Here is a 25,660-nt window from a genome sequence, read left to right on the forward strand (position 1 = left end):
TCTTAACGGAGCAAAAATCCGTGTCTGTAGCTGGGAGAGGGGTTTGATGGGCAATGCCTTGAGCTTTTCCAACCCTTTGCTCACACTCTCCTAAAACTGCTAAACACAGAGGTTTGTAGCATAATTTTTAAACAGTAAAGCATTTTTTAGTAAAGTCCCAACATTAAAAAAAAGAGATGAGAGCAGAATAGTCCGGGGTGAAGCAGAAGTGGAAAGTCGAGTCCCCCCTCCCTCCTCCACCTCTCGAACCAGCCCTCAGGCACCTGTCTTAGAACCCTGGGAGCCTGAGGAGCATGTGGGGGAGTAGAAAGAGCACTGAGTCTAGGGATGGATCCGTCAGGTTTCATACTCAGTTGTCCTTTCTAGCTGCGGGATACGGGGAAATGGCTTAAACCCCAAGTCTCAGTTCCCAGACCTGTGCAGTGGGATGTCATCATAGTCATGCCATCGACCTCATAGGGTTGTGGGGTTGGGGGAGGATTCAGATGAGATAACGTCTACCCACGCACACTGTAAACAGTGCCATGCTATTAAGGGATTACCGGGGCTTGCTTTAGTGACTCCAGGCAGAAGTATGTGGGCTGGGAATGGGGGCATCATGGGAAACCACAAAGCCTTCCTTGTGTATTCCTGGGAAGGCACCAAAGCATGCAAACTTTTCCACATTTCCAGGATCTTGCGTCTGAGCCCTGGAGGTCCTGCGTGCTGACTGTGAGGAGGCAGGAAGGGCACGGCCTGTGGGGTCCTCACCCCGTGGGGTCCTCACCCCTTGGTCGTCAAGCAACTCTTCAGTGAGTTCAGGGCAGGACACAGGGGTTGGGGCGCCACCTCACTGGGCTGCAGAGGAAAAGGTCAGACTCGGAGGTGGTCACTGCCTCACTCCCCACAGGAAGCGAGGAGTCTTCAGTTAACCCCTTCCTGACCCCAGCCTCCAAAGCCCTGCCCTCCCTACTATTCTATGCCTCTTCAGGAGAAATGGATATCCAGGCCTCGAGGCTCCTGGCAGCTTGCCCATTTGGCTGCCTCTGCCAGAACAGTCCGTGGAGTACAGACTGCTCCCTGTCTTCTCCCAGTCTGGTCCCTGGAGAGACTCCAATCTCCCTGCTCGAGTCCTTCCCTTTTCTGCTTATCATGGGGAAGGAATATGCTTCTAGGCGTTAAATCGCTCGAGTGCCAGCTGGCACAGCACAGCCACAGGGCCCCAGCAGGAGCAGCCCTCAGTTCTCAGAGAGCTGCACAAAGACCAAAGCAAATTTATTACTGTTTTTCAGTTTACAAATGGGAAATCCACAACATTGGTCAAGAAGAAAAGGCACCATGAATGGGAAGACCGAAGTGTAGACGACTAGCTGGAACAAGGCAAAGCGTTCCTTTTTTTTTTTTTTTCTCAGTCCAGGCGCTTGTAAAATAGGACTAGCAGACCCACTCCCAGGTTCTCAGGATGGGGAGAGGGTAGTCGGAGTTAAAATATCCCCCAAATAGTTTAAAAACTCAAGAGAAGGGCTTAAGAGATAAGACATTTGATCCCAATACAACTGCATCTAAGAGATACTGCATCTTTTCTCCGGAAGAGAACATTCTAGAGCTGAAACGCTTGCCTTTTAACCTGTCTTTGTAATGAAGGCAAGAGTGAAGTTGTGGATTTGCAGGAGTCCGTTTTTCCTATGGTGCCCAGTATGTTTTCCCACCCGCTGTAGTATAGCAATTAGGGTTGTTCCTGAGCTCTTAAAGACTCAGTGGACTTGAATGGGAGCATTTCCTCCAGAAAGGGCCTGTCCTGCTTACTGTCATTTCAGGAAAGAGAAATCAGCACTACCTCCTAAACCTTTCTTCCCTAATGGCTTTCCCTGATGAAATAGGAGCTCGGGGTGAACATTGAGCGGGGCTGCAGAGCCCTCTTGTGGACTTTTGCTTGATCACATTCTTTTTAGCAGCTCTGAATCTGATGGGCCCCTGAGGTTGGCTCTGATTTCAAATAAACCACTTAGGGGTGGCATTTGGAGGGCTCCTTTTAGGCCATAGAAGTTGGGGGAGAAAAGAGGGGACGCTGCACCCACAACCCGAAGGACCTGCGTTCAGTCCGCCTTGGTGGTCCCTACCGCTGGCAGAGTGCTTGGTGTCCAGCAGGTGCGAGCAGAATGTTCAGAAGAAATAAACCAGAGAATAAATCCAATGAATGAGTGAAAGCAGAGTTCCTCCTAGAACAGCCGAAACACATCTGGAGAGTCACAGGTATTGGCAGGCTGTGTCCGAAGACACCCAGAATAAGGGGGTGAAATGGGAGTTAAAAGTGGCAAAATCTAGAAAGTCATGTTTATAGGGATGAGGAAAGACATGTAAACGGCATCAAAAACAACTGGAGGCCTTCTTGGGACAAAAGCTATGTTAGCAGAGAATAGACCAAATCCTAAGCACTCAGGGAGTTATACCCCTATCAGCACCACACTGTGAGCCTTCCCAGGTTTGTCAGAGCTAAGCAGCAGCTGTGGTAGCGTTAGAGAAAACAGTTTCCGGCTTCATTTGCATCCCAGGCATCTTCCTGTCCCCTCCGTCCACAGATAGAACTTCACCACTGTCTTTCTCTTATGTTTTAGTTTATAAAAGCTGTTACCTCTCTCATCTTTTCTATTCCCAGGGTGAAAATATAGGAGATGACGATCCATTCCTGGGTGGACGGCCAGCGTTCCATCTTCACTAACACGATATAGTTGAAGAGCATCAGGTATCCGATATACGCCAGCTGTAAGGAAATACAATACAGTGGTCTGGCTGTTCAGGCCCAGGAGCCTCAGCGTCAGCCACGGCCACTGCACAGCAGCACAGAACAAGGTCAGCAAGCAGGACACAGAATTTATGACAAAATGAACTCAAGGTGCTAAACTACCGAAAGAATTAGAAAAGACAGTAGTACTTGAAAGATTATAATATGCAATCTTCCTTTTGACCCGTACATGTGTCTCTGGGGGCTCTGGTGCTTTGCTTAAATCTATGTGTCATGATGCATCGTTTCGTCTTGCAGTTACCCATTTCTGTGTGTGTGTTTTCTTGGCTAAAAAGGGAACCTTGGCTGTCAGTGGCTGCTCTTGCTCAGGCGTGGACCTTAGGTTCTTAAACTAGGGCAGCACAGTGGATTTTTGCTTCATGAATGCCAGGCAGAATATGTGTCTGTGAGAAGAAAAGGAAGACGCATGTAACACCTGTAAACTGGTCAACCCAACATAAAATTAGCCCAGGCTTAAAGAGTTTGGTTTGTCAGTGCCCTGGGAGGGCTTCACGTGTTTTCATTTCACCACTTTCCTGCCCTACCCAAGTTAAAATATTCCTCCTTGGTGTCGGCTTCATTGAAATAACACAAGAAAAGACAACACAATTTATAGAAAGGAAAGGGTCTGTGTGGCCTTTTGTGGATGGGCGTGGGGTTTAATCCCCAAGAGGCTCTGGCTCTTTGGGGTTGAATCCTGATGTGACTGGCTGAATTGCTGGATGTCTGGGAAGCACTCCCCAGGGTTTGGTGACTGTTCTTGGAAGATTCAGTTGTGTCAAGGTGAGTGAAGTGCAGAGAAACTGGTGAGGCTCTTGCATAAGGGGCTGAGGAGCCTTGAGCAAAGACTCACCTTAAGGGAAATGGCAGACTAGCTAGGCCTTCCTTAGGCAATGCTGCAAGTTGAGTGAGGTACTCACTGGCCTTAGGGACCTCAGGGGCCGTGAGCAGGAACCAAGAGGGAGTTTATTAAAATCTGCTGCACTCTTCAGAGTGGTTGTACCAAAGAATAGACACATTGTGGGTGAAAGGATTGAGGCCTTGAGGGGTCTGGAGGTACTGCGCGACTTTGGAGCTGGGAAGGCAGCTTAGAAGGTGGAGGAAGCTGCAGCCTCTCTGGGGGATATGCTGCTTTCTCTACTAAGAAAACTTCCTCCTTCCCTCTCTACCTTCCCCTTTCCTTTTCTAATAGAAGGATTCTCTTATGTTTTGAGACAGAGTCTCACTCCCGCCGCCCAGGCTGGAGTGCAGTGGCATTGTGATCTCGGCTTCTTGTAGCATTGACTTCCTGGGCTCAGGTGATTTTCCTACTTCAGCCTCCTGGGTAGCTGGGACAATAGGCACGTGCCACCACAGCCAGCTAAGTTTTTGTATTTTTAGTAGAGACAGCATCTCACTTTGTTGGCCAGACTGATCTCAAACTCCTGGGCTCAAGAGATCCCCCCAGCTTGGCCTCCCGAAATGCTGGGATTACAGGTTTGAGCCACCATGCCCGGGTGAATGAATGGATTCTTTTTTTTTTTTTTGGAGACTGAGTCTCACTCTATTGCCCAGGTTGGAGTGCAGTGCTGTGATCCTGGCTCTCTGCAAATCTCCTCTTCGTGGGTTCAAGCGATTCTTGTGCCTCAGCCCCCCAAGTAGCTGGGATTACAGGCACCTGCCACCGTGTCTGGCTAATTTTTGTATTTTTAGTAGAGACGGGGGTTTCACCATGTTGGCCAGGCTGGTCTTGAACTCCTGACCTCAAGTTCATCACTTAAAGGGTGAAGTAGGTCGGAGTTAAATAAGATCACTTATGAGAGCTGGACATCTGGGCTCACTCTCTACCTGCATGGTTTGTGCTGGCATCCCCCCACCCCCCAGGGCCTATCATTTCAACCTATGACTAGGTTCCTACCCCTCCCCATCTTCAGGAGCATTGGCAAATCATGAAAACTTCTCATGAAAGAGTTTACTTAAAATTGTGTAGGACGCTGTTTAAAAATCAGTTCAAAATGGAACTTGGTTCATATGGTTTCCGTTTACCATTATAATACACTGGCATTAATTCTGTAGTCCTGTGAGTACAGACTGCAAAAAACAAAAAAAGGACTTCAGTGGTTAGAACTCTAAAATATACTCTCAGCCTCCTTCTGACTTAAAAATCCTTCTCTCTCCTTGCTTCCTTCTCTTAGTTGGGTCAAATTCCATCACTTATAGGGGAAATGAATATTGTTAACTGCCCCGGTTTTATCATTTTGCCCAAATCATTGCAAAACATTCCAAAGCATTATCTTCTCTTTTCATATGTAGGCCCAGTGACATGCACATTCTTCCAGAACCTCTGCATTTTAGTACATAAGTAACTCCTTGAACCTACATCTGTCCTCTGAATACAAGTCTAATGTGTTTAGTGGAAGGAAGGTAGGCATAGGTATCAGTGATGCTTGTATTTAAATCATTTAAATTCCAGCTCACATACTTCCTAGATGTATCATCTTTTGTAAGGTTAACCTTCCTGGGCCTCCATTCTGTAACATGGGATCACTTCCACTTTCCTTATAGGGCCTTTGTAATGACTAGGGATCTAGATATCTATCTGTCTGTCTGTCTGTTTCTCCCAACACACTGTAGAGACCCAATAAATGCTGGCTAATATCCACCTCTTTTTTTCAAGAATTCTTTTTGTTTCCTCTTCCCTTAGTCCTTACTTCCCTTTGATCCCCAATTAATTAACTATTCACACCTCTCCCCTTTTTTTTCTTTTTAAAATTGCCCTCATTATTGGTTATGCTTCCTCCACATTCATCATTTTTAGCCCCTGCCTGGTTTTTACATCACAGTTACTCTATAACGAACTTTTTCCATAGTCAAGCTATAATATAATATTTTGGTACAACTCTCAAAATACAGACTTCTGAAAATAGGGTCTTATGTTTAGATGGCACAACAGAGGACTGGCTGCTGTCTTGGAAGCAGCCTATCACAGAACTCACCAACATTCATGCAGCCTTGCTGTAGATTATCTTGACATGACATGCTTTAATTGTATGTGTGTATATATATATATTCTGTAAGCTTTAACAATCTGCATGTAGAATGTCCAAACTTTTGAACCTATGAGTCTTATTTAAGTCAGTCAGTGGGAGAACTCTAAGAATTTGTATTTTATTAACATATAATCTTTCTATGCATTTTCCATTAACTAAGATTCATGCTTCTTAAACTGTCAAACACAAGCACCAAAGCCTGCCGCAGCTTGCTATAGATCCCTGGTGGGGCTTTGCTCTTCCTCACTTCTACCTGGGCCTTTTTCTACTACCTCTGGAGAGCAGAAGGGCACATGGTCTCGTAGAGGGTAGAGTTGGTCACTGCTAGAGAAACTCAGAGTATGCACTGTGTCCTCTGACCTACAGCCACTTCACACCTTGAATTTGAATCCTCTCCAGCCGGATACCTGAAATAGGCTCTCAACACAAGCAGGGTCGAGGAGCCAGCTAGACCCCTGCCTGCTTTCTTCTCGGACCAGAAGAGGACCCAACCTACTCCTAGAGAAACTTGCTACAATGCAGAAGTGAGGTTACATGGAAATGAGGTGTGTCCTACCTTTCAGAAACTTGGGAGAGTAGGACACACCATTTTTGGAAATCTGGTGAGAAATACTCTTACAGAGAAAAACACATCCCAAAGTAAAGTACATGGGACCTTCAATCTGAAACTGAATTGTATTGTTAGGCATGTCTGGTGATTCAAAAGACTGGCATACCTCATTTCCGATCACTTCCTCAAGGCCTGGGCTTTGTCAATACGTGAAGATGAATTTTGGAGAATCATGAAAACACAACTGAACGGATCTGGGGGATCCAGTCTGATGGGTTTACTGAGGCCAACTCAGCCATGCAGAAGAGTGCTGGACACACAGGCCCCACCCCCCCCAAAGAGGCAGCCTCCCAACAAGCTGCCAATGACATAAGCAAAGCAGCGTGTCTCAAGCATCTCTGATCACAAGTTTCGCCTGGGAAGCTAGTTAAACTAACACAGCCTCTTAGGCTCCTTCATGAAGATTTGATTCCATGGGTCTATAATGGGGCTAGAAATTTGCATTTCTAACAAAACGCCCTTGTCATCATGGAAGTTTTAGAAATGTTGATACTATTACGTCTACTGATTTCTGCTCTCAGCAGTCTGTAAACTTTTTCTGCAAATGGCCAACTGGTTAACAACTTTTAAGGCTTTGTAGACCTGATAGTCTCTCTCTGTCTCTCACCACTCATTAACTCGATGTGGTAGCACAAAAGCAGGCAGCCTACTGGTAATGTTAAATGAGGGTTAGTCTAAAGCTGCCTCCTTACATATTTTAAGTTCGGCCTAAAGTTTTCTCTGTACATTGTGAACTATAACAAATGAAGGTGTAACAAGACCAATCACTGAATTTCAGTCAATCAAATGTAGCCAACTGCTCAAAATGTGTTCAAATAAGGCAAATGCTGAGCTGTAACCAATCCAGCTGTTTGTGTACGTCACTTCCGTTTTCTGTATGCCACTTCCCTTTTTCTGTCCATAATTCTTCCACCACGTGGCCCTGCTGGAGTCTCTGAGCCTCCTCTGGCTTGGAAGGCTGTCCCATTCACGAATTGTTCATTGCTCAATTAAATTCCTTTAACAGAAATTAAGAGTCTGCCTGTGCTCCAATTATTTATGGACACTACAATTTGAATATATGTCTCAAGTATTCCTTTTCAAATTTTATTTTGGCCCTTTAAAAATGTAAAAACCATTCTTAGTTTGCAGGCCACAGTCATAGGCCATGGGTTGAATTTGGCCCGAGAGCTGTAGTTTGCCAAGCGCTGTTCTAAGCTAACAGTTGGGGTATCATAATATTAAAGGAAGGACAGACCTGGGTGTAAAATAGCTTCAAAAATATTATCTTAGGCTGGGTGCAGTGGCTATCGCCTATAATCCCAGCACTTTGGGAGGCTGACGCAGGCCCATAGTTCGAGACCAGCCTGACCAACATGGCAAAACCCCATCCCTATTAAAAATACAAAAATTAGCTGGGTGTGGTGGTACACACCTGTAATCCCAGCTACTTGGGAGGCTGAGACATGAGAATCACTGGAACCCAGGAGGTGGAGGTTGCAGTGAGCCAAGATCTTACCACTGCACTCCAGTCTGGGTGACAGAGTAAGACCCTGTCTCTCCTAAATAAACAAATATTATCTTGATAAAATGGTTGTTAGGATTACAGAGAGTACTTAAATAGTACCTAGAACATTGCCTCAAACATAGTAGGTGCTCAATAAAAGATAATATTTTTGTTGAGTGGATGGATGAACACAACACAACATTATCTATTGCTATGCAATGTGAATAGCCTAGAAGAAACAATAGTCACAGTTACGTTGTACTTACATGTCAAGGAACTGTTCTAAGTGCTTTATATGTTTTAACACATTTAATCTTCATTAAATCCTATAAAATCAGAACTACTATTATTGGCATCTTAAGAAAACTGTGGACAGAATGGGAAATTAAGTTCTTTGAGGGCACATGGTAAGAGGTGCAGATGGGATTCCCACCCAGGCTGTCTGATTCCAAAGTCCATGCTTGTCACCACTAAGCTGTTTTCTGCAAGGTTAAAAATAATATAGAGCTGTATAAAATATATGAATAGAAATGATTTTTGCATGCCTCAGTTATTTTTGGGGGGAGATAATTTTTCTCTTTTCCTACCATTGATAAATTTGAATTTTTACTTCACTGAAAACATCTAATATTTATATTTTGATAATATCCTATCCTCTCTCAAGACCACACCTCAAAGTGGTAGTTTCCGAATGGTGGCAATTTTATCCCACAAGGGGACATTTAGCAATGTCTGGAGACATTTTGCTTGTCATACTTGGGGGATGAAGAGTTGCCACTGAGTAGAGGCCAGACATGCTGTAAAACATGCTACCTGTTGAGGGCAGCCCCCCACAATGAAGAATTATCCTGCCCTAAATGTTAATAGCACTGAAGTAGAGAAACCCAACTTTAAAGTCAATGTGAAGTGTTAGCACACAGGACCACATGAAAAGCACCTCATCTGGTCATTTGAGTCATTTTGGCCTCAATTCAGATTATCCTGTTGCTGACTCAAATGACTGCTATGCAGCTGGTTGTGGCAAGGGCTAAAAATACAGATGCACTATCCTTCATCTGATACAGTTCCACTGTGGCTGGAAAGAATCAGAGATGACCTGGGCCAAAAGCTCACCTTAAAAAATAATCACTGAACAGTAGACGTGGAGAACCAATAATTGAACCATTTCTACCATATCAGAAGGTCATTTCAAGGACAATCCACTCTTTTGTAGGCAGAAAATGTTTACATGATCTGTATACTAAGCAATATTAGCCATGATTGTAGGTTTCCTTTGAGTAGTTTTTGCTGCTGCTGTTTGCATATTGTTAATTGTGTTGCAACAAGAAAGGTTGTTTGATGACACTAGCAGATTGGGAGTAGTTACACACACACACGCACACACACTGCCTTCTTTAGTGGTGTTACTTCCACACTCTCCTCACTCCTTACCTGCCAAAAGTAGCCCCAAATCCAGGACTGGCATCTAAAATGGGCAACTGTGATCTAGCCCTCATCCATTCAAAACATCAAGTATTTCAGAAAAGTGTATCTACTTTCCTGTTAGACAAGACTCATACTCATCTCACCTCTATTTCTGTTTGTTAGTTCTCACCTCCACCATTTCCTCTATTTTCTGAGAGGAGGCAAAATGTGGCCTGTGAAAGCTGCCTAACAAAATGCCACAAATCTTGCAAAGCTATTGAAAAAGCAAGGTCACAGAACTTTCACTCCTGTGTGTGGCACTTACGACTTGCAGAGAAAACCACACAGGTGCATGAGAAATGGACATTGGCTCCTTGTGGCCATCCACTAGGCAGGAGAAAAGGAAATGTGCTTACCGTGTAGAACCAGAACTTCACGATGGGTGCATTGTAGAATTCATAGATTTTTCTGCCGAGGGGGATTAACCGGTGCCTGCTCTGAACTTCCTCTTCATCCTTCTTCCTGGAGGACTCCCCGTTGTTTCGTCCCAACATTGCCTATGGTGGAAGAGAATCGATACTATCATGGCAGGGCTCTGGAGAGCATGTAATTCAATGTGCTCATTTTACAGATGAGGAAAGGATGCCCATAGAACCTAAGAACCCAAGGCCCCAGAGATTTAGAGGTTGTACCTTTCCTGTGAGTGCATTTGCACTACACGTATCATCTGTGAATACCCTTTGCCTGAGATGGAAGGCCTTGGGTATATTTCTTGACCATTCTCTTCTCTTCCACCTTGGGTCTTCTAGAAGATGTGGGTAATAGATGATACCCAGAGTACAGAGAGGAAGAAAGAGTGTAGCCTGGGAAGGCCAGACTTCAAGAATCTATTCTTCCTCCCCACCTGCTCTCTCTCTCTATATATATCATGAAACAGGCTAGATCTGGATTCAAATTCTGTCTCTTCAAATGCTAATGACCCTTAAGTCAAAGGTAAATTGAACCAGCATACCTAATTTATCCAAAGGTTGTGAATACTCAAGAGGTAAATGATCTGCAGTGCCTGGAACTTAGTTAGGTTAGTGATATGGTTTGGCTCTGTGTCTCCACCCAAATCTCATCTTGAATTGTAATCTCCACGTGTCAAGGGAGGGACCTGGTGGTAGGTGATTGGATCATGGGGGCAGTTTCCCCCATGCTGTTCTGGTGATAGTGAGTTCTCATGAGAGCTGATGGTTTAAAGTGTGGCATTTCCTCACTCTCTCTCTCTTGCCACCATGTAAGACATGCCTTCCTTTCCCTTTGCCTTCCACCATGATTGTAAGTTTCTCAAGGTCTCTTCAGCCATGCAGAACTGTCAGTCAATGAAGCCTCTTTTGTTTATAAGTTACCCAGTCTCAGGTGGTATCTTTATGGCCATGTGAAAACGGGTCTAATACAATTAGGGACATCTCCCTGACCCTTAGGCATGTGTCTTGGCTCCCTGATTTCAAACACTGTAAATCCTGAATTACTGCTGGTACTAGTTTTATGGTGGTTCCTGTGAACACTGCCTGCCTCTGCAGCTACTTGAGACTAGGAGAAGGATTCCAGTCAGGCCTGACCTTGAGAGGTCCTCATCTCCAAGATGCTGGAAACTTCCTTGAGAATAGAATCATTTCCTTCTCATTCATGACAACAGTAGCAGTGACAACAACTATAATAATTTAACTGAGGAAGAGTTCCAGGCCCTGGGTAACTCAGATGGGAGACTGAGTCCTAACTCAGACACTTCAAATCGGTGGCACCACGGGAAAGGTTTTTAACCACTCTGAGACTTAGTTTCTTTAACTGTAAAATGAGGGTAATAAAGTACCCACTATAGGGTTGGCCTACAAGTCAGGTAGCATCTGGCACTTAATAAGTGCTCAGTAAATACTAGCTAGGCTTTAAAGTGAACTGAGACCTTCTTACACACTCTTCACTAAAATGATCTAGTTGAGATCACTCACTAGAAAAAAAAGTGTTATTAGAATCTATAACAGCATACTTTCTTGGCTTTAATTCTTCAGTACTGTTCTAACACAAAGCTAGTTTCACAAAGTTTGGAGATTTTTATAACATGTGAGGACAGGGTAAAACTTTATAACTGCTCAGGACTAACAAGGATTTGGGGCAAGACAGAGTACTGGGAAATGAGCTCAAAGTTGAGACAGTTCATTATAGAAACAATGCATGAGTTTTGAAATTGAGAATAGAGACAAACCTAGATAATTCTGGCTTAAAGCCACTTTACCCAAAGTATACAAAATATTAGTTTCCACTACTTGGTTCATTACCTCAAATATCCACTTTATTCAACTATGTAATAATCACAAATGATTGACCTGTAACCAATAGGATTTCTGGAGAAGGTAACTTCCATTCCTTTGTGGACTCTGGCTGCAAAAGTCCCTTGAGTTAATGAATAAGTTAGATTCCATATTACGACTTATTAAAGTGTTTATTTTCATCAGTGAGTGGAGTAAATCTTTCTGATGGACATGACACACTAGACTGTGATAGAGTTCTATAAATATTGATCATTGACCTCAAGAAACTCTGAGGTTACATGACATTTGGCTGCCTATAATTTATGTAACATAATTATCATGCTTCTGTTCTGCTTATTTATATGCTTGAGAATCTAATGCTATTTGGGGACACAATGAGATGAAAGTAAAGACAGCTGGAAGGTTTTTAGGCATCTTGGAGAGTGGCATTTTGGGGTAACTTCTGGGGATGGTGACTTTCCCAATAGAGCTATAGACATGCCCTGGGTCTGTGGACTTGTGGGGACTTTATTAGGCAAAGTGGAGACATTTATCCAACACTGCATTCAAAACAAAAACAAAAACCTGTTTTGCCTTTATTATTCACATATATTCCAGCATGAAGCCTTTGTAAAAGGCTTGTCTTTCATGGATTTAAGTAAAGCATTTTTGACATTTCATTAATTCCAGCCTAAGCAGCTTAACTTTTGATTTTGTTTGTGTCTTTTCTCTGTATTCAGACATTTCCTTTGACATTCCTTAAAGCAGAATCTAACAGGGTCAAATATAGACACAACTGCACAGCATGATTTGAGAATCTATGCTGGCTAGACACAGATGTCAAGGCTGAGAAGTTCTTTTGAGGTGAACTAAACTACTAAAAGCTACAAAAAGGGAGTGAATTGAGGTTGATATTTCTGTGTATCATTTTGGAAGGGCCAAAGGAAAATGTCCCATTCCAAGAGAGGATATACTGGTTTAACACAGAAGCTCAAATATCAATCCCATAAAAGGAGGGGAGGTGCCAATGAGCTGCACTCTGCAGTTCTCTCCAGGTTCTGTCCACTGACCAGTGCCCGAGCAGTGACAGAATTTGCCATCAAAGTCAAGGGAGGGGTCCACTTTACAGACAACTGCTGTCCAGCCCTGAGTTTGCCAGGCCACGTGTCCCTTCCTTCTTTCCTTCTCCCTGCTGTTTCTGCCTGTGGAGAAGAAGCTCGGGCAGCAATGCTCTTACAGAGCCTTCTACTGGGCTCTTAGTAAACAAGGCAAGGGTCTATTCTCTTGTTACTAAACTTTGCTCTTAGTCTAGAGATGCATCTCTTATGGTGGCTTCTTGAAGGATCAGATTCTCAAAGCTCTATGCTGAGCAGGGGAAGCTACCTCCCTTTGCTTTCTTCCTTGAGACCCAATCAGAGAGAATGCTGATTCAGTTTCTGGTTGTCTTCCTAGGATGTGTACTGATGTCAGGACTGTGCCACACTTGACTTCGGAGGCTCATTCATCACTTTTGGATTCTTCTACATGGTGGACCAAATAGGCTGAGCAGCCACGCTTGAGACTAGAGAGACATTCTCTCTCGCCCTTAACCTACCGTCTAAAAGTGTGGTTGATGGAGTCTATATGCCCGGATTCTAATCTTAGCTTTGCCATGAACTGGCTGGGTATCCTTGAGCAATTTAACCTCTATGAGTGTCAGTTTCCTCATTTGTAAAATAGGAATTAGGGCTGGACGTGGTGGCTCATGCCTGTAATCCCAGCACTATGGGAGACCAAGACTAGAGGACTGCTTGAAACCAGGAGTTCAAGATCAGCCTGGGCAATCTCTTAAAAAAAAAAAAAAAAAAAGGCCAGGTGTTGTGGTGTGCACCTGCATTCCCAGCTACTTGGGAGGCTGAGGTGGGAGGATCCCTTGAGCCCAGAAATTTGAGGTTACAGTGAGCTATAATCGCACCATTTTGCTCCAGCCTGGTGACAGAGTGAGACCCTGTCTCTAAAAATAAATAATATAAATAAATAAATAAATAAATAAATAAATAAATAAAATGGGGCCAATAATAGTGCCTATCTTGTGGGACTTTCGTGAGGATTCCATTAGTAAGTATGTGTAAAGCACTTAGCACTGTTAAAACAATATTGGTTTATAGTGTGCCAGTCTCCAATATAAGTAGTTTGCAGGCACACTTTTTACACTAGACAACTACTTGTGAGTTAGACAACATTATTGTTCCCGTGTTTGAGATTATAAAATTGTGCCCAAGGTCACACAGCAAGTAGGTGACAGGGCAGGATTCTGGTTCCAGAGCACACGTTCAGCTGAAATATTCAATAAAGATTCAGTATTACTATTGCCAGTTTTCTTCTAATGATCAAGCTATTATATTCTATTCGGAGGACAAAATTATGGTGAGAATGTTAGGGAGGACAGTCATCTGTTACAGAGCTGAGCCAACTCCTCCACAGATTTTTATACAAATCCTCAAACTGAAACAAAAGTTGGCCTTTCATTCAGTAAGTCAGGGATTGTGTCTGCAAATAGATCTTTAGGAAAAGCCTACTGGAAGGAAATATTGTTTACCTGCAGGAGAAACAATTCGCACTGCTGTCCTACTAGGATAATAGTGCAAAGGCCTTTTGTCACCTGAGCAAAACTAATTTTTGATTTCACCCCTTATAGCTTCTTCTGGGTCACTACAGCAACGGTCATTGGTGGGGGTGGTGAGGGAGGGTAAGGCAAATTGAGAAAGTCCTTATGGGGCTGTTGCTTGATGACTTCCAAGCTATGAAGCCTTGTTTGTCCCTTTAACAGCATGTGATATTTTTAGCCCCTGCATATGAGCCAGTGGCAGTCACGCTGCTCAGGCGGGGGTTGCAAGAAGCTGTCCCATGTCCAGCTGCCCCCTTCCCTCTGCAGAACAAAGCCTCTATGCTCTATAATTATACCAGGAAGAGCTAATAAAAGCTTTGCATACAAACCTCAAAATTCAATTAGTGCTGTAATTGTGAGCCTGACCCTGAAGACAGATACAGGCTTAGCTTCTGATCCGCAGAACAGTACCAGCTCAGTGAAGCCGGCTGCTCCCAAATCATGGATTCCCTTTCCTTCTTTGTGTGCTGAGACAGATACCTCATCTGGTTGTTCAAGAAGCTTTGCTTGTTTGGAAAACGTAGGGTGTCTTGCTTTAGAATTTCACTGGTTTGTCCTGCACCACTAGCTGGCTGCAAGATTTCACATATGGGTGGACCCTGCGGCAGTGTTATTTACACTTTTCCAATACCCTGGTCGCAACACTGAAATGAAAGCACTCCATGGTTAAACTTGGTGGAAGGCTGGGAACAGATGTCTGACCTAAGGAGTTACTGAATCTTGAGCATATTGGTGGGACAAGTGGATTAGGAATTCTGCCCACAGAGAATAACTGTGCAATGTTTTCTTACTGTAAGCTCCATGTCCTCTTCATCTTTTTCTTTCGTGGGCTTCTCTGGTTCTTCTGCCTCCTTCTCTTGGAGGTGGATTTCCTGGGCCTGAGACATATAGGGCATGTCGTCTTTGTTCTTGAACTCCAAGCTGAGAATTGAAGGAGGAAGTAGAATTCCCAGAATTACCTAAAGTAATAATAATGATAATAATAATAATCACATTTAAAGGATTAAGATTAGGGTGGTTGTTTAGAATCAGAGAGCCTGAGGTGTGGGGTATAAGACTGTGCGCATGTGTGTGTACATGTGCACACACAGTTATATGCTCTGTGGGGGACCTGGACATCTGAATAACTAACATATTAACATATTAATACTAAGAGGGTCATTTCGTCCCATCTAGGAAATATTTTGCACAGCTCAGTCTCATTTTTGGAGGAAAAAAGCATTTTGCCCAAATTTGTCTTACCCAATTAACACCCACTTTGCATGTGGGTAACAGAGGAAAAAGAGACTCTATTTAAGGCAAAAGTGGGAAAGAATTCAGATTTACATTTAGCCATTAGACAGTCCTTGATTTTGACTGTGAAATCAATTCATACATCTGTCCACTGGCATTTTTTTTCTTTGCTAATGTGTCAAGTGGAGTGGATTATGTGTTATCTGATTATCTCTGTAAAAAAAAGAATGCTGTCCTAAGTTGACCTTGAGAGAATACATGTAGGAAAGCATTTAATTCATTTTAGGGCATCTTCCTGGTATTTGCTACGATACAGCAGAAAACACACACACACACACCCCCACCCCAGTGGGCTCCGTATGCACTGAGAGAATCCCCTTACACACAAGCCCCAGGAGAAGCCAGCACTATATTTCTCTCATGTATAAACATCACGCATACATCTATACACTAAATACAGAAGCCTTTCTTCTGAGAGGGCGGTCTCATTCTTCAGAATGAACAAGTGTGTTTCTGCATGATAATACTGACGTCTGACTGTATTCCCCAAGTCCTCTCTCACTTCTTCTCTCAATCCTAAAACAATTCTGGGGCACAAGACTTCTAAACATCAACCTCCTTGAAGAAACTGCTCCAAGGGGAGGGGCTAAGACCCCTCTGAAGGGTCAGTAAAAATGATCCTCACGTAATGAGGCAGGGACAGTCCTTGCTTGAATGCCCACAGGGACACCAGAGTAGTTCACGGAAAATGGCTGTGAATTCATGACGCTGAATTCTGGGTGCCTGGCTGTCCTAGGAAGGCTCAGGTGGCATGCTGGCAGTCTTCAGGGGACACGACACCCTGTCCTCAGAGCTGAGAGCCGGCTTGGCTCCCTTCCTGAGGCCGGACTTGGCGGTCACTAGCAGTGTGGCTATGGAGTGCCCATGACCCACATCACAGAACCTCTCTGTGACTCTAGGCCAAGAGCCCACAGGAAGACTGGTATGGAGAAGGGGTGCTGGTCTCATAAAACAGTAGGTGTCAGGGGCAGGGGTGAGGTTGAGGAGGGGAGGAAATGGGAAATGGGGCCATACAGGTCAAAGGGTACAAAGTTGCAGATATGTAGGATGAGTATGTACCATACAGATGTCATGTACAACACGAGGACTCTAGCTGAAATATGGTACTGTACACTGGAAATTTGCTAAGAGAGTAGATTTTAGGTGCTCTTACACACACGAGGAAGGGTAATGAGGCAAGATGACGAATATGCTAATTTGCTTGACTAGAGTGACCATTTCACAATGTATATCAAAACATCATGTTGTGTCTGGGCGCCAGAGGTTCATGCCTGTAATCCCAGCACTTTGGGAGGCCAAGGCAGGTGGATCACTTGAGGTCAGGAGTTCAAGACCAGGCTGACCAACATGACGAAACCCCGTCTGTACTAAGAATACAAAAATTAGCTAGGCATGGTTGCTTGTGCCTGTAATCCCAGCTACTTGGGAGGCTGAGGCAGGAGAATCGCTTGAACGTGGGAGTTGGAGGTTGCGGTGAGCCAATATCACACCACTGCACTCCAGCCTGGGTGACAGAGCAAGACCTTGTCTCAAAAACAAACAAAAAACAACCCCCCCCCAAAATCTCAAAAAAACCCCCCAAAACCATCATGTTGTATACCTTAAATTAAAACAAACAAAAAACTCCCCATATCCTTTCAATCTTCCATCTCCCATTTTTTTCTGTCTTTCTTTTCCTTTTTCGGTTTCATATTTTCCTTGAAAAACACTGAAAAGAACATTAAAAAAGCAAACGCTACACACCATCCTATTTCCCTTAAAAACAGTAACATCCCTTTCATAGTCCATTCAACCTCAGAGGTAACCGCTGCTGACAATTTACTATCTGTCCTTCCTGGTTTTTGTAGGATAGTTTGTACAGACATAACTATACATAGACACATTAAAAATGGCCTCAGATTATACACACTGGTCTGTGACTTGTTTTTCTTAAGAATAGATTAGGATTATCTCGCAATGGCTTTACAAATAAATCTATCTCAGTTTTATTTTAGTTTAAAAAGACCTCTCAAGCACATCTGGTAAGAGTCAATGTCTCTATGACACGATGCCAAGGAGGGCCAGGGGTTCAGGCACCCTCTGCAGTGACAGGTGGCCTAGTGGGGACTCCTGGTGCAGCTGGCTTTGCTCATGCAAATGGCAGCCCCGGCAGCCCCTGCAGTACCTGTGCACGGCCATCCCCTTTGGATCCTCCGAAAAATATTAATGTCCGGGCACCCTCTCTAGAGATGCTGATGCAGCAGGACCCGGGGGGAAGCCCCAGCCTCTATATGGAAAAAACAAAACCAAGCAACACTCTACAGGATTCTGAGGCACAGTCAGGATTTAGAACCACCCGCCTGAGATAAGAGGATGCCCAATCCCACGGCAGATTTTGGCTGGGAAAACTCTACCCCACCCGCCGGTCCTCATAGCCAGGAGGGCCTTGTTGGGCGCACTGACCTTGAGGCCTGAGTTCTTGCGCATGCGGAGCCGGCCCATCCACATGTCGGTGAGCAGCATCTGGCTGCACGTGTGTGCGATGAAGTCGCGGTGTTTGGCAGCCACGGCAAGCTGCAGGCACGTGGCGTTGCTCCAGTTCTTCAGCTCATAGGTCAGCAGTTTCATGGCCAGCTGTTCGTCCTGCTTGTAGGACTGGTCCAAGAGCTCCACAGCCAGCTGGCCGAAGTCTCTGAAAGACAGAATGGGTGGACAGTCCTTCAGGTCAGCTTGGAGACTTATAAAAGTGGACCTGCTGGCCAACCAGAAAATGTAGTCACTGTGTGACCTAGTTGTTTCATATGGGGTCTGGTCTATTTGTAAATTCATCCAGCCAACATCCACTAAGCATCTACTATGTGCCAGATACCATGTATAGAACTGGGGGTATAAGTCAAACAATATATGATCTCTGTACTCAGGCCCTCAGATTCAGTCATATGAGTGTAGGGGGTGGAGTAATCAATCAATAGAGTACAGTATGTCTTTTTTTTTTTTTTTTTTTTTTTGAGACAGGGTCTCTGTTTCCCAGGCTGGAGTACAGTAGAATGATCAAGGCTCACTGCAGTCTTGACCCCCTGGGCTCAAGAGATCCTCGCACCTTAGCCTCCTGAGCAGCTAGGACTACAGGCATGCACCACCACACCCAGCTAATTTTTAATTATTTTTAGAGATGAGGTCTTGCTATGTTGCCCAGGCTGGTCTCAAACTTCTGGGCTCAAATGATCCACACGTCTCAACCTCCCAAAGTGCTGGGATTATAGGCATGAGCCACTACACCAGGTAGTATGTCCTGTTAAATGTGTCAAACTTCAGTTCACATTCCAGCCTTGCCACCACAAATGTGTGATCTTAAATTCTCTGAGCCCCATTTTTCCTAGCTGAAAGAAGTGCGTAACTATGGGACCTACCTCATGGGGTAGTTGAGAGGATGAAATAAAATGTTTCATGTTTCTATATGTACCACACTGTCTGTGGCACTGTGCACAATAAAGGGGAATTGTTTGTGTCCATCCTGTGTGTGCATCACTGGGGTGATACTGACTTCCCTTAAAGTTCTGAGTAGCTCAGACCTTCCAGCCCTGGGAGCCCACCTTTCCTCCTCTCCCCCGACCAGCCCTTTGCTGGGCGGACCCACCTGGAATTGTGATTCAGCTCCTGGGAAATGTCATCAACCATGTCGTTCTCAGAGGCCTCATGAGCCATGGCTTTGCAGAGCTTACAGGCCACCAGGGCCTTGGCCATGGCCTCCTCACCGTGCTGCCAGAAGAACAGGGCCATCTTCTGCCGCTTCATGAGGACAGCCCACACCATGAGCTCGTGGAAAGGGAAGGGGAAGTGGTTGATCTCAGGATCATCCAAGTCAATGTCTACCTCTTCTTCCCGTTTCTTGGTTGTCTTTCTTCCTCGCCTCAAGGGAATATCATCCTGTAATTATAGGGAAATTACACAGGCTGAGTTAGAAATGAATTGGTGCACTTCAGCAAGTAGCAATTGTATATCTTCTCCCAGCTAGCTCTGGGATCAGTACTGAAATGAACTAGGCCAGCTTCCGTCCTAAAAGAACTCACAAGCTCATCCACACCCAACTTTAAAACAGGTGATGATAAATGTATAAGCACAGTGCTGAGGGAACATGTCAGTGTTGTTACACTCTGATTTAAAAAATTATTTTTTAATGGGCCATTTTCTTTCTTTTCACTTCTGTCCATTTATTTCTTCAAAAGGTAATGTTGTTTGTACCTAATGATGGAGAGCACTACCCTTTTTGCTGAAAGGATAAGGACAGCCTAGATTTTTATTTGCATACACGACCGTAACCACATGAACAAAAGATGGCAAATGGATAATTTATCTCAAGTTTCTGAATACTTATTAGATGCAATTCTGAAGTAGTTCTGGCCTTTGGACCTGTCACCATTTGTAAACACTCGAATAGATTTTGATTACTAGAATTTACATGCTTCCTTGGTTTTCAGGTTAGTATTTCAAATAGGATTTTTTTTTGTTTGCATTGCGGATACAACCTCATGGTGGAATTTTCAAAGGTGCTGTGAGGAACCCTTATGACACATTATATATATATAATTATACATATATAATGTATACATACTATAGTATGTAGTATATATAGTATTACACATTATATATACTATATATTTATAGTATATATATTACATATAGTGTACATATTATATATACACTATATATTATTTTATATATATACTATATATATAGCATATATATAATGGGTAACAAAGAGAATAAATCATTGACACTAATAATTTGGACAAACACTTACCTCCATTCCCAGCAGTTTCAAGGCTTTGGGCTGTTAAAAAAAATGTTGTGAACAAAGTTAGATCAGTTAGATCTTTCTTTCATAAAGGTAAGAAGAGTCCTATTATATCTTTTTTGTTTTGTTTTTATTGAGACAAGGTCTCACTTTGTTACCTGGGTTGGAGTGCAGAGGCGCAATCATGGCTCACTGCAGCCTCAACCTCCTGGGCTCAAGTGATTCTCCTACTTCAGTGCCCCAAGTAGCTGAGAGTAGAGGTGCACGTTACCATGCTTGGCTAACTTTTAAAAACGTTTTGTAGAGATGGGGTCTCACTATGTTGCCAGGCTGGTCTCAGACTCTTGGGCTCAAGTGATCCTACCACCTCAGCCTCCCAAAGTACTGGGATTATAGGCATGAGCCTCCACACCCAGCCTCCAAGAGTCCTATTATATTTTAAACAGGTACTATAAGAACACTATTGTACCATATAGCATTTATTTTATTTTGCTAAATAAAACGCCACAAGAAGAACTGATTTATAGAAATTCCAAGAGAATTTTGGATTTGGTGATTTTAATGAATCTACAGAAAATGAGGAAACTGGCCAGGCGTAATGAGATTGCCTGAGGATAGAGCCTGCAGGTTGATAATGACTTCTGTGAACCAATTTTTCTTTCACCTTCTATAACCATCTTGCTTGGCTGACACGTTCACAACATCTAGTATTTGAACGAGTGCTTTGGTCTGAATGTTTTCACCCCCCAAATTCATATGTTGATATTCTAATTCCAAAGGTGATGGTATTAGGGGGGATACTTTCTGGGAGGTGATTAGATCAAGAGAGAAGAGCCCTCAGGAAGGGGATTAGTACCCTTATAAAAGAGGCTCAATGCAGCTCATTCACCCTTCTACTGGATGAGGACACAGTGAGAAGGTGTCACTATGAATGAGGAAGCAGGTTCTCACCAGACAGTAAATCTGTTGGTCCCTAGATCTTGGACTTCCTACCCTCCAGAACTGTGAGAAATGAATTTCTGTTGTTATAAGACATCCAGCTGATGGTATTTTGTCGTAGCAGCCTGAACAGACCAAGACAAATGAACAAGGAAATCTTCAATCAAGCAGATCGAATCATGTATTTCTCAAACCTCTGAAAAGCCTCTATTATCTGCAGACTTGGGATATTATTCAGAAATATATTAATATGTTTAGATGCTTTATGCTGGCCGTTTCCCTGTGCTGCTGCACATCAGGGCAAGAGCGAGTGGGGCCAGAGGGCCTGTGCTGATGGTGGCAAAGGTGCTCAATAGCATGGAAAGTGTCAGCACACAGGAAGCATCATTGGCCATGCTGGGAATGTGCAAAACAGGCACAGGCTGAGTCGGAGAGAAAAGGCAACTCAGAAGGACACAGATCCTGATCTATATTTAACAGAAGGTAATACAAAATTACATCTCAGGGACCAGGAAGACCAATTTTAAGCTTTTAAATATTTCAGAATGGTTGGGCACCATCTTGAAAGTTATTTGAGTAAATGGTAAGGATACAGCACTTACAGTTCCTCCAAATTGTATTTGACTCTTCACGTTAGAACAGCTCAAACTGAATCTCTCTCTCTTTCTTTCTCTCTCTCTCTTTCAGCTTCTAAAATGACTACTAGGCTAATATCTATTTCATTTTTTTCTTATTTATCCTTATTGGTGTTTTTTAAAAAATTCTGTTATATATATTTTTTCATTTTCAAACAAATCCCTTTTGTTAAATTTTAGGTGTTTTCAAAGTTCTTTACTAGTTCCACAAAATGCTTTCAGAATCAGAAAAAAACTTTGTTAAATACAAAAATCATGACTCGGCACAGTGGCTCACTCCTGTCATCCCAGCAGTTTGGGAGGCCAAGGCAGCAGGCGGGTCACCTGAGGTCAGGAGTTCAAGACCAGCCTGGCCAACATGGCGAAACCCGTCTCTACTAAAAAATACAAAAATTAGCTGAGTGTAGTGGCATGTGCCTGTAATCCTGGCTACTTGGGAGGCTGAGGTAGGAGAATCGCTTGAACCTGGGAGGTGGAGGTTGTAGTGAGCTGAGATCACACCACTGCACTCCAGTCTGGGCAACAGGGTGAGACTGCATCTCAAAAAAAAAAAAAAAAAAAAAAAATATGCCCACTACCAGCTAGAGCAGCAATTCTCAGAATGTGGACCATGGGTCATGAGGGTCCCTGAAACATTTTGAGAGAGTGTGTGTAGTCAAAGTTATTTTCGTAATAGTACTAGGATGTAATTGGGTTTGGCACCATCTTGACATTTGTACTGATGGTACAAAAGCAATGATGAGTAAAGCTGTTGGGTGCCTTAGCAAGAACAAAGGCAGTGGTACCCACCTTTACCAGATGTCATTAGACTCCAGTATTATGCACTTGCAGAAAGCAAATGCAACCGTTTTACTTAAGAATGACCTTGTTGAGGACTAAAAAACAATTAACTTTATTAAATCCTTACCCTTGATTAACCATCTTTTTACTGTTCTGTGGGATGAAATGGGAAGTATACTCCTAAAATAGTTCTGCTGTATACTCAACTATCATGGGTTGTCCTGAGGAAATGCACTTATGTGATTGTTTGGATTGTATTATAGCCACTTTTTTTTTTTCATGGAATATAATTTTTACTTGAAGGACTGACTGGCGGATGGACTAAGGTTGTGTAGACTTGGACCTTTGGCAGATGTGTTTGGAATGATCAAAGTGAGGCTGTTATTTCAAGGAAAACAATAGATAGTATTTGTTGCCAATGACAAAATTCAAACTTTTAAGAAAAAAATTGGGATTTTGGAAAACTTATATCTACTCTCCGCACCCCCACCATGACTTTGACAGCTTTTCAGGACTGAAAGACATTTCCCATGAGATAGAGGTGATACTAATGAAATGTGTCAGTATTTGAAAGAGCTGCATACCTTCACAAACCAATAATTTTCCATGACCAGTCTATGATGTTACAAGATCCATCAAAGTATAAGATAGACCACTGGATTTTACTTTTTTATTATTTTATTTTATTGTTTTAGAGTCAGAGGCTCACTACGTTGTCCAGGTTGCAGGGCAGGGGCTACTCACAGGCATTATAATAGTATACTACAGCCTCGAACTCCTGGGCTCAAGCAAGTCTCCTGCCTCAGCCTCCTTAGTAGCTGGGACCATGGCTGGCTCGACTAGTGGATTTTAATGTAACAGAATTTGAAAAGTTCACTTATATGGTTTTAGATTTCACCTTGCAACTCATTTTTAAGAAACGGTTACTTATTAAATTTTGGTGTAGTATCAAAAAAAGGATATCTACAATTATATGTAAAGAGGATTAAAATACTCCTTCCTTTGATATATTTGTTATGTTTGTCATGTATTTTTGTGGGGTCAGATTTTCTTTATATACTTTAACCAGAACATCCTACAATAGACTGAATCCACAAGTAGATATCTAGCCCTCTTCTATTAAGCTGGACATTACAGAAATTTGCAAAAGATAAAAAATGTTCCTATTATGAATTTATTCTTTGTTTTTGAAAATATATTTTTTATAAACATATTCTTTATGTTAACATATAATAGGGATTCCTATGTTTAACTTAAAATGAATTAAATATTTTTAGAGTCTCCATTTAAATTTCTAATATGGTAAATAAACACTGATAGGTAGAATTCCCATAGATAAAAGCTCTTTGAGGTTCTCAACAATTTTTAAAGGTATAAAGACCCAAAACCTGGAAAACTGCTGAGTTTAATAATCTCAATGACAAGATTAATTTGAATTTCGTTACTATTCTTTGATTGTATAGGCTCACTCTCAGCGCAATTTTCTGATTTTAATTCCCTCTGGAGACAAAGAAGCCAGAACCCAAATCCCATACACCCTAGTCCTTCCAGGAGGGGCCCCGAATTTGCAGCCAGCCTCACCCTCTTGGGGCCGAAGAGGTTGTGGTAGAGAGTCCGGAAGCGCTTGCGCGTGTAGTTGCAGCGATAAGCCCCGCCCATCAGGTACTCGATCACCAGGCCGATGTCAATCAGGCTGATTCTGTAGTCTGGGGGCAGATTCCCCTATCAGGGTAGAATGAAACAAACAAACAGACAAATCCAAAAGACAACGTGGTTTACTAGGGATTCTAGTTCATGTATTCTGTAACTAGAGTAAAAAAAAATATTGAAAACAGAAACATATGAATGTATTATTATGCTGGTTAATTAATTCACCTTAAAATAGATCCAACCGAAACCTGGATACTCTCGCTTGGAAAGAAGACATAAGTTAAATAAGAAGATGCAGTAATCGTCGGCAATAATAGAAAATCAAAATATTTATTCAAGTCTTCAGCTGGGGAGAAAAAAACACCAGTGTAGAAGAAAGAAACACAAGGCTAGACACGGCAAATGCTATCACTCCCAGGCACCAGGAACTAGGTTTCCCCAAATGCTCCCCAAGCCCCTCTTTCTGCCTCTGACCCAGGCCTGTTACCACTCTCTTGATATCATTTGGTTTCTACCACCCACTAAAGGAAGACTCCTTTCAGAAGATGAGTGTCATTACCAGGGCCTCCATCAGCTGGGATTTTAGGACTCAGGTCTCCTTTACTACAAAACCTCTATCCATAATTTTTAAAAATTGATGCTTTTTTAATAAAAGACGAGCAATATTTAGGGAGGGCATTTTGGGTGTCAGGATGAGGTTGTATATGAACATCCCTTGCATTTAGAGAGAAGAGGGAGAGAAATTGGAGAAGACATTTTAGCAATGGAGTATTTATTTTTCTAGAATTGAGATTTTTTTCATTTTTTCTTTTAAAGAGAGTAACATTTCTTAAAGATCTAGAGTTATGGTGTCTTTTTTTAGCTGTTTGCCATCTCTAGATGCAAAAATAGTAAAGATTTTCTTATTATTTACTCATTACTGCTTTCGACTTCTAAAGTTTAGGTTCTAAAGAAAATTTTTGCTGTTAGGCCAAGGGAGAGTTAGTTCCATTTGTGAAAAAGTCTGAGTGCACAGCGAATTCCAATCCACTCTCACTGCCTGCTGTAGCTCCTTGCAGGAGAGCGCTCTATACCATGAATGGCTGGGTGTGACACCGCGTGGGAAACCCATGCCCTTAGATCTATTTTGGACAGACACGAGGGGCTCCATCCACTTTTGTCCTTAATGAAGGACCCACCCAGGATGCTGTGTGAGATTTCTGCCACTTCACAGAAGACGTTCATTATGTATAGTGGTCGTTTTCCAACTTTGGTGGCATCACTATACCCTGGGGAACTTGGTGACATTGCAAACACCTGGACTTTGTCTTTCTTACTTCAATGTATCGGGGCCTCTATGTCCTTTCCTAGCTCCTCAGGTG

General features: G+C 43.0%; 1 protein-coding gene across 26 annotated transcripts in view; it reads right to left on the minus strand.

The window, feature by feature from the left end:
* TRPM3 (transient receptor potential cation channel subfamily M member 3) overlaps positions 1-25,660 on the minus strand; it is a 904,668-nt gene that overhangs the window by 67,160 nt on the left and 811,848 nt on the right. For 9 of the 26 annotated variants that reach the window (XM_025359896.1, XM_025359892.1, XM_025359899.1 and 6 more), the window contains 7 exons: positions 24,231-24,371; positions 20,302-20,331; positions 19,138-19,427; positions 17,964-18,192; positions 15,020-15,187; positions 9,707-9,847; positions 2,612-2,740 (listed from right to left, as the gene is read on the minus strand). In XM_025359896.1, coding sequence (XP_025215681.1) covers positions 2,612-2,740; positions 9,707-9,847; positions 15,020-15,187; positions 17,964-18,192; positions 19,138-19,427; positions 20,302-20,331; positions 24,231-24,371 — 1,128 coding nt within the window. Of the gene's footprint in view, positions 1-2,611; positions 2,741-9,706; positions 9,848-15,019; positions 15,188-17,963; positions 18,193-19,137; positions 19,428-20,301; positions 20,332-24,230; positions 24,372-24,524; positions 24,561-25,660 lie in introns of all 26 variants that reach the window. The other 17 variants (XM_025359894.1, XM_025359878.1, XM_025359887.1 and 14 more) reach the window with 3 other exon arrangements.

The sequence above is a fragment of the Theropithecus gelada genome, chromosome 15 (genome assembly GCF_003255815.1).
Source record: "Theropithecus gelada isolate Dixy chromosome 15, Tgel_1.0, whole genome shotgun sequence".
NCBI classification, from domain to species: Eukaryota; Metazoa; Chordata; class Mammalia; order Primates; family Cercopithecidae; genus Theropithecus; species Theropithecus gelada.